The sequence below is a fragment of the Aphidius gifuensis genome, linkage group LG5, assembly GCF_014905175.1.
Source record: "Aphidius gifuensis isolate YNYX2018 linkage group LG5, ASM1490517v1, whole genome shotgun sequence".
NCBI lineage: Eukaryota > Metazoa > Arthropoda > Insecta > Hymenoptera > Braconidae > Aphidius > Aphidius gifuensis.
In genome coordinates this window covers 8,113,602-8,123,545 of record NC_057792.1, presented here as the reverse complement: position 1 = coordinate 8,123,545, position 9,944 = coordinate 8,113,602, and the positions used below count along the sequence as shown (strand labels likewise).

At 29.0% G+C, this 9,944-nt stretch overlaps 1 protein-coding gene across 1 annotated transcript; it reads left to right on the top strand.

Moving 5' to 3' along the window:
- The first annotated feature begins 4,736 nt into the window (after window positions 1–4,736).
- On the top strand, window positions 4,737–5,897 carry LOC122856331. The gene is made up of 3 exons (XM_044158018.1): window positions 4,737–4,754; window positions 5,062–5,522; window positions 5,744–5,897. Exons 1-3 carry the CDS (start codon window positions 4,737–4,739, stop codon window positions 5,895–5,897), a joined length of 633 nt encoding a protein of 210 aa, XP_044013953.1.
- The last annotated feature ends 4,047 nt before the right edge of the window (window positions 5,898–9,944 follow it).

The following is a 9,944-nucleotide window of genomic DNA, read 5'->3' as shown; positions in this document are numbered from 1 at the left end:
TTACAATTGGCAAATAAAAATTATTGATATTCTTTAAGGAACGTCCAAAAAGTAATCGTTGGCAAGATCTACAATGATTTCTAGGTAAATCCATCATTTTTTTTGTGTAAATTTTGAACGCTACACTATTCTCTGCAATTATCGAATCTTCATTCAAGCGATCCATCTCATGACTTGTGCTAAATTCTACATTTTGTTTTTTCATTTCGTTTTCAACTTCTAATAACGATTTTATATTTGACATATCTAAATCATGGCTCAATTTCAGTAATTTTCTATAATATTCATTTAATCTGTATGAACATCGTAACATTGACCTTATTGATGAGAAATGAGGTGATAAAAGATGCAGAGAGAAGCTGATTGATTTACATGGATATTCACTGCTATAACAGCTAAATGAATGACCTAACTTATCTTCTGAATGCGTAATAAAACATTGTTGTAGAAATTTTGGACAACTTGACAACGTCTGAGTTACTAAAATTTGGAGAAAATTTTTATAGAGATTAAAAAGTTTTTGGTCTTTCAATACTGTGCAAATAGAATCACAGCTCCAAAATTTTACACCCTTTTTATTTGTGTCAATTGGTAATATATTGACTGCTTAACCTTGTGGATTTATAACAAAAGTCTCTGAAAACTTTTTTTGCTTTTTGATTTCCATTATCATTTTATTTTGTTCGTTGTCTTCATGCCTTCTTTTTACTGATATAGCATTTACTTGTTTTGGTTTTTCTGATTCATATTAAAACTGTATGATCGATCATAAAAATATGGTTCAGAAGATGAGGTATGCTCTGGGTCTCCACATAAATTCTCAATGTCAGAATCATCAATCATATTTTTTAAACGTGAATCTGCCATTTTTATCATTCTTTGAAGAGTTTTAAATTGGACAGAATAATAATTTCTCCTTGCTTGCATACACCACTTGACCATTTTTTTCAGCTCTGAGCCTGGCTTCTATTTCGTTTGTAAGATTGTCGATAGACTCAACCAGAATTTTATATGTAAGATTTTGAATATATATTTCTATCGAAGATTTAAACGGAACATATGTATTATCGTCTTTTGGTAGCTCACTCTTCAAGATTTGAGGCTGTTTCGATACGTTTTTTTTTTTTACTTTGAATGGTCGCTGTTTGAGCATTGTTGTCTAAGCGTGTTCGTTTTAAATATGCTGTATGTTTTTTTTTTACTATCTTTTCCAGTGGTAGTGGAAGTGGTGGATCGCTATGCTTAGTCATCGGAAAAGGAGTTATTATCTGGGTTTCGAACATATTGAGCAAATGCTTTCTCAAATTGTCATACTCATATTCAATAGTTTCAGGTTTATGACGAAATAATAAAGAAACTCCAAATGCAATAGCCAGCACACCACAATCATCAGCATTTTGTTGTTGATGAACTCTTGGAAACCGCACATTGTTTTGTTCAACTGTATAAAATGGAAATAAACGTTGTAAATACATTTGATAATCATTATGGAGTATATGAATGTTTAATGAATCATAAATATGAATATTTTTACCATCGTAATAACTGCAAACCCAGTGATCAGTCATTAGGCCAGAAGCGCCTCTGATATGGAGGATTTGTATATGTTTTTTAATTTTTGGAATGGCTTGAATTTTATCTAAATTTTGGATATATAAAGTATCTCGCGGTACATAATCAGAACAACCAGATAGCAACTTTCCAAAGAACAGTATGTCGTCTCCCTTTAATCTTTGATTCCCTCCAATTCTGTTTTTAGATTCTTCTGAAATACTTGGAATCTGTATAATCTTTCGTTTACAAATGCGCTTTTGGCCACAATCATATCCTTTAGTATTTAACAAAACGTCACCATTAGTCGGGCATTTTCTTTCAGAAGTTTGGATATTTGGCAGAAAAGTAGGTACTTTGATATTTTTTTTCTCTAAAGTATTCTCGTCATCTCTCAGCTTATTATTAGTTGAACTATGAATATTTGATCGAGGAAAAGATAAGATATCGCGAAGTTCAAACATTGATAATAAATGGGTACGCATCTCTTGAACTCTATATGGCCTATATGTGGTCATTTCGGGGTTTCCGCCTAATGCAAGAGTTACTGCATTTGCAATAGCAAACACTCCACAATCATTACCGTTAGTTTGTTTCTGTACTCTGTGAAATTCTACAGTTTCTTCATCAACTGCATTGCCATATAACATCCGCAAGCTTTTCAAAATTTGATCATCTAATTGTAAATTGTTTAAGGAATCATAAATATGAATCAAATCACCATCATAATAACTACATATCCAATGACCGCCGATCATTTCATATGCTCTCGGATGAGCAATATCTAAAGCTGCTGAATGTAAAATTTGAATATGTTTTCTATTAGTCGGTATTTTTACTACGAGATCAGCATGGTGGAAAGCCCAACAGCGTATAAACTCATAATTGAATTTTTCATGCAATAAATTGGCGAAAAAGTCAATTTCCTCATCTCTCAGCCATGAATCAGAACTTAAAACGATTCTACTATCGAATTCGAATTGATCGAAGTCAGACATTTTTTTTCTAGTTGAAAAAATTATATGTATATAAAAAGAATTACGACTCAAATTTTTTAATGTATATTTAATTTTATATAATTAAGACGTTTTGAAATATTCTCTTGTCAAGGAAATGAATCCTTCTAAAAAGAAAAAAAACTCTTGACAAGGTTAATAAAACTTTCTTGGAACAAGAAGAAAAAATACTCTTGTCAAGGAAATGAATCCTTCTAAAAAAAGAAAAACTCTTGACAAGGTTAATGAAACTTTCTCGGGAGAAGAAGAAAAAATACTCTTGTCAAGGAAATGAATCCCTCTAAAAAGAGAAAAACTCTTGACAAGGTTAATAAAACTTTCTAGGGAGAAGAAGATGAAATACTCTTGTCAAGGAAATGATTTCTTCTACAAAGAGAACAAACTCTTGACAAGGTCAAAAATACTTTCTCGAAAGAAGTAAAAATTCTGAAAATAATATAAAGATAGGAAGTAGGCAATATGGACAAAAAAAGATAGGTTAGATAAACGTCAAACGGGGAATAACATACACAAACGAATAACTATCAACAAAATTAAATTAAAAAGTTTCTAACATAAAATAATATTTTAGCAGATAGATGTGAATCACTTTAATATATTTAATGAACTATTCTATGAACAATATGAATAAAACACATTAAAATTATCACGCGCGTGTCAAAACGTTATCTTAAGTGCGACGAGTCTATGTCAACGGTGACAAGGAAAAAGGGTGTGGTCTGTCTGACAAACGTCAGGGTTAGGATTGGGAAAGTATCATACTACTGTATTATACAGAAAAAACATACATCATGGCTTGTACTTAAAGAAGATCATTTGTAACACCTTATACAAGTCAACGTTTTTTTAATCCATTAAATAAATATTTTGGATCAACTTCCTGGGTGCATTTTTTTAATAAAATTTTTTTTACGCTTTGCAATTTCACCCTATAATACTGACCAAAGTTATATAGGAAAAAGCTGTTTCTTGTAGTGGTAGTACTGGCACATGACATTTTTTTCTTTTGACTCCAATTATTGACAAAATAACCTGGATAAATGTTTAATGTTTATATCATATCAATTCATCATAAACAAAAAATTGACTCAATTTGTAATTGTTTGTTATTGTCACAAAAATAGTACAAGAAGATATTATTATACATGTTAAAAGTCTGGAGAATTACATAGGGAATTTTATCACTTTCGTCGTTAGTTCTGTTTCTAGCTTTTAGTCAGTATTAAGCGGTGTTTCCACGCTATAGAAATTTTATGCAAGTTCTTGCAGCAACATCTTGCACGAAAAAATAGAACATGTTCCATTGGCTGTGATAGTCTTGCAAGGCTTTTTAAGGCCGATTTCCACCAAAATTCTAGTAATTATCTAATTCTAGTAATGATAGATCTTGCAAGCATTTCTATAGCGTGGAGACACCGCTTTACAGGGCAAGATTCCAGAGCAAAAAATTTTTTAGGAATGTACCCATGGGGACGTTCCAAAAATCACTCGGAAACCCGGAAGTTCAAGATTGTGATCATAGAAAATTTTGGATATTTTGTTGTGGTAGACATGATTTTTTGTTCATGTATTTTTATAAGCACAAATCAATGAATTATTATTGTTTAATTATTAATAATAATTATAAAAATATTTTTCACACCTGTAATAAGTAACAAAAGCAAATGGATATGCAATATGGTTGTTTTTGTTGTCTATAATATCTACAGTAACCTCTAGTTACTTTTAAGTTTATTTTATAACTATATTTTTTCGTCTACTGCGCCGCTTCCAGGTTTCCGAGTGATTTTTGGAACCCCATAAAGTTTATGAGAGTTGAAAGTGACCTCTTTTTTCTTTGAAATGAACTAACTTTTTTTATTCAACTCACACTACTGCACAACTGTCGAAACTTTTTTTTTATTACACAACAATAAATGATAAATTAATGCATTGGCGTCTATAAAAAATTATGTTATAATTATATAATTGAATAATGAATTAATTAATTTTACAATTTTACAATCACTGATTTGATTGATTCTAGAGATTCTAGGGTCTCTAGTCTTTTCGCTTATTGTAAACACAGCCATAAGCGGTTCGCAAGCATAAAGCTTTTGTTATATTGTCATATATATATAATTTTGCAGTGCATTGCAGTGGTAAATGGTAATAAAAAAAAAACAAACCATGGCTCAAGAACCAAAAGTAAGTTCGATTATTAATTATTATTAACAATTACCAAATAGTTATCAGTTATAATAAAATAAATAATTAACAGTCGTGAATACATGAACTTTTAGGTTAAAATAATGAATAAAATTTGTTTTTGTAAGATATCTGTAACAAAAAAATAACATAACCTTCAATTTACTTTCGTTTATAATTATAACATATATTTTTATTATAATATTCATTATTTGAACCTAAAAGTTTATTTATTTACAACTGTTAATTATTAATTACACGATTATTATTATAATATTAACAATATTGGTACTATCATTATTATCAGGACCTCCTAAGTGCATTGACAGCTTATGAACGTGCTCGTGAAAGAAAGGAAGCATCCCGGGCACGACGCAGAGCTGATCTTGCTCGACGTCACGAGCAAGCTCAAGCTAGTCTTTATTTGATTGAAGCAGAAGCCCTTCAAGAAGGCTACGAAATGCCAGCTTCAGCTTTTCGTGGTGTTTATTTTCATGATCCACTTGCTGATAATCGTGGTGATCTTGATGGTGCTGTGGAGCTTGATAATGTTGGAGGTGCTGATGCCATCGATTTGAGAGTTGCTCGTCGGGAAGAAATGTTGAGAGGTGTACCAGTCGGTGGTATTGCTGGTGGTGCACATAATATTCATGGTGTTTTTGCTGCTGGTGGTGCTGGGGCTGGACGTGGTAATGGTGGTACTCTTGAAGGTCGTGCTGGAGGTGTCATTCTTGGTCAGATGCCAGTCAACGAGTTTGAAAGTTCCAGGTAAATGAATAAATAATAATAAACTACTAAATTAATAAATAAATAACAATAAACTACTAAATTAATAAATAAACAACAATAAACTACTAAATTAATCAACAATATAATAAAAAAAATAACAATAACAACAATAAACTATTATAATAACAACAACAATAACAACAATATAATAAAAAAATGATAACAACAATAAACTATAAATTTTTATTACACTGTTTTAGGTACTGGCGAAAGCAGTACTTCCAATCAATACTTGGTGGTGGTGGTAATCAAGGACCAGGAAATTACACCGGGAGACGAGGACGAGAACGAGGACGACAAGGTAGACAAGGTGGTCGAAATGGACCCGCCAATGTCTTCTATTTAGGACAATAAATAAACCAAACTATAAAAAAGTCTTAATTAAAAAAAAAAAAAAAGTGATAAAAAAAGGGGTGATACGAAAGTACAAATTCAATTTAAAAAAAAAAATATATTATTAATTATGATGATAAATGAAAAATAATATAATAAATATTATTGTTAAACGAAATATTATACTTAATAATAAGAATTAAAAAAAAAAAACGTACTGATAAAATAACCTAATATTAAAATAATTAAGACTTAATAAAAATAACTTGAATTAAAACATTTAAAAAAAATTTGTTGTCAATTTCTTAATAATTTATTTTTCATGACAATTATTGTTTTTATGTAATTTGTAAATTAGGCTGATTATTCAAAATTCCTTGTGCAAGATTTAATACACATATTGTTTCTAAACAATCAGCTCATTTAAATTGAAATTTATGTTATAATAGCAATACCATTAAATATTATTTGTGCTATATATTAATGCTAATCTATTAGATCTTAATAAATCAATAATTTTATTTTTTTTAATAAGATTCATTTGTACATGACAATACTTAGCTGGTGGTTAGCTGTTTAAAATTTTCATTTTTAAAATAAACAAGTCACATTAAAGTTAATGAAATATAATTATCTATCAACCTTTAATATAACAAAAAACAAATTATTTTAAACAATTTAATTAGTTATTTTCTTGACAAATTAGTTACTTTAAAAATTTCTACATAAATTGAATTATTTTTGCAGTGACAATTTGCTTTCAAACTTTTACAACAACATTGTCAAATATTTAAATTTTTTTTCTCAGTCTATAATCACCTGGAGTTTACAAAACAATACATAAATTTATTTACCAATAAACAATGTCAATATTTACAGTAAATTATTAACAATATAATAAATATCAAAAGATAGAAGTAAAAATATAAAAATGGGATGTAAATAAGTATCAAAAAAATTAAACACATTTAAAAATTTATTTAAATTATCAAAAGGACAAATAAATAAAACTGATAAAATAAATGAACAAGTTAAAGAAATTGATGTATCATTATTAAATACGACAATTGAATTATCAGCACTTATTGATAATTTATCAAGATTTAAAACTCCAAATGAATTGGCATCAATAACATATTATGAAAAAAATAATTCAATTGGTATATTTACATCAAATGAAAATATAATAATTGTTGATGGTAGTACTGGTCCATCATTACGTTCAAGATTTTGTATTGGTAATTTTGGTGATAAATTAAATAAACAACAAGAATTTAGAAAAGCAAGAAGTCTTATTAGAGTTGGTGTTAAATTTTTTTATGATGGTAATGATGTTTTTGTTACAAATAATTCAGCAACTGATTTATTTGTTCATCCACTTGGTTTGAATAAATCGAGAGGCACGGTAGTGCCTCGCGTCAAGTATAAGAAAAAAAAAAAAGTGGGAGAAACGAAATTTAACTACCGTGCCTATATATTATCGACACAAAGCTAACCCCAACCCTCCAATTCCTCGGGAAAGTATTTTAATATATGATTGATCAGATAAATATATCATGTCTTCTGATCATTTTATTAAATCAATATCACACTTTTTTATAAAAAAAAAAACAGATTTTTTAGAAGTATACTTTTCTTTTAAACTTCAAAATCATTTTCAGAAATTGCGCTTTTCTTGAAATTCTTATAAAACCTTACCGCACTCTGACAAACATTATAAAACCAAAATCAGATCAAAGCATTATGGCTGCCAAGTCCAGAGCAATTCACAACCTTATAAAATAAAAATTGAGCAATAATAGTAGAATGGTGTGAAAGAACCTTTATTTATATCATATACAGTATTCAATATCGCATCGTTGGTGCTACAGTATTCAATATCACAGCGATGGTGCGCGCGCCATATGCCGTTGGGATATAGGCGCGAATTCTACTCATCAAGAGTGCTAATGTGTGCTAATATACAACATACACATGCTTACTGATAAACGTAACCTTTTGTTTATACATCCTTTTGTCTTTATCGTGCCCTTGTTTCTTGTGCCTTTTGGAATATATTATTCGATTGATGTGAAAAATATTAGATAATTATATATTTATTTGGTGTAAATTGGATAACAACTGTCAAGGTAATAATATATTATACTATATAGTAAATAATACAATTGTAATATCAAGAGGCACGGTAGTGCCTCGCGTCAAGTATGAGAAAAAAAAAAAAAGTGGGAGAAACGAGATTAACTACCGTGCCTATATATTATCGGCATAGAGCTAACCTTAACCCTTCAATTCCTCGGGAAATTATTTTAAAATATGATTGATCAGATAAATATATTATGTCTTCTGATCATTTTATTAAATATCACACTTTTTTTAAAAAACAAATTTTTAGATGTATACTTTTTTTTTAAACTTCAAAATCAATTTCAGAAATTGCGTTTTTCTTGATATTATCTTAAAAACTCAGGGCACTCTGACAAACATTAAAAACCAAAATTAAATCAAAGCATTATGGCTTCTAAGTCCAGAGCAATTCGACAACCTTATAAAATAAAATTGAGCAATAATAGTAGAATGGTGTGAGAGAACCTTTATTTATATCAGTACAGTACAGTATTCAATATCGCAGCGATGGTGCCTCCGCCGTATGCCGTTGGGATATGGGCGCAAATCCTGCTCATCAGGTGTGCTAATGTACTAATATACAACATACACATGCTTGCTGATGAACGTAACCTTTTGTTTATAGACCTTTTGTCTTTATCGTGCCTTTGTTTCTTGTACCTTTTGGAATATATTATTTGATTGATGTGAAAAATATTTTGTCTTCTGATCATCTTATAAATTAATTAAATCTTTTTAATAAAAATAAAAACAGATTTTTTAGATGTATACCTTTTTTTTAAACTTTAAAATCATTTTTAGACATTGAGTTTTTCTTACCACAGTATCCAATATCGCATCGATGGCGCAAATTAAATAATGATACTTTAAGCTATGTTCCCAAGTCACATGTTATTGTTTATTTTTTTTTCCATTAAGTTTAATGAGTTTTTTTTTTTACATCATGTGTAAACAAAATAATAAAATATTTTTATTTACGAAAGGATTTATTTTCGATTATCTTAATCAGCTGCCAGAAGCATCGGTCTATAGAGCAAGAAAGCTAACATATTTAGATGGTGTGAAAAAACCTTTATATATGTCAGTATAGTATTCAATATCGCATTGATGGCGCGAATCAAATAATGATACTTCAACCTGTGTTCCCAAGTCTCATGTTGTTATTGTTTATTTTTCTTTCCGTCAAGTTTAATGAGTTTTTTTTTTTACAGGATATGTAAATAGAAATATAAAATATTTTTATTTACGAAATTATTTACGAAAGGATTTATTTTTCAATATCAAAATCAGCTGCTAAAAGCATCTGTCTATAGAGCAAAAAAACTAACATATTTAGATGGTGTAAAAAATCCTTTATATATGTCAGTATAGTATTTAATATCGCATCGATGGTGCGTGCGCCATATGTTGTTGGGATATAGGCGCGAATCCCAGGTCTGTAAAGTTAGCACATACATTTATAGCACAATCAAACCAGACTATAAAAAACAAAAAAAAACGCACAAAAATTGCGGATTCCGCACAAAAAACGCATATAATTCGCACGTAACTCCTGATATAGTCCGGTTTGATTGTGCTATAATGTATGTGCTAACTTCACATACCTGCAAATCCTGTCATGCTAATTATGCTAATATATACAACATACACATGTTTCCTGATGAACGTAACCTTTTGTTTATATATCTTTTCGTATTTATTGTGCTTTTGGGAATATATATATATTATTATGTTATTATATAAAAAATATTAATAATTATATATTTATTTGATTTGAATTTGGATATTAATTGTCAAGGTAATTAATATTATAATAATACAATAAATAAATAATATCAATATAGATTGATGCATATAGTAATTAAGTAAATTTTATAAATTTGTATTGTGTGCAATTGTGTGTTATTTTATTCATTGTAAAATATATTATTTATACAGATTTCA

Excerpts from the sequence above, each read along its gene's own strand:
- LOC122856331 (XM_044158018.1), top strand. Across the intron at positions 5,523-5,743 it reads AACGAGTTTGAAAGTTCCAG|GTACTGGCGAAAGCAGTACT; the intron begins GTAAATGAATAA and ends ACACTGTTTTAG.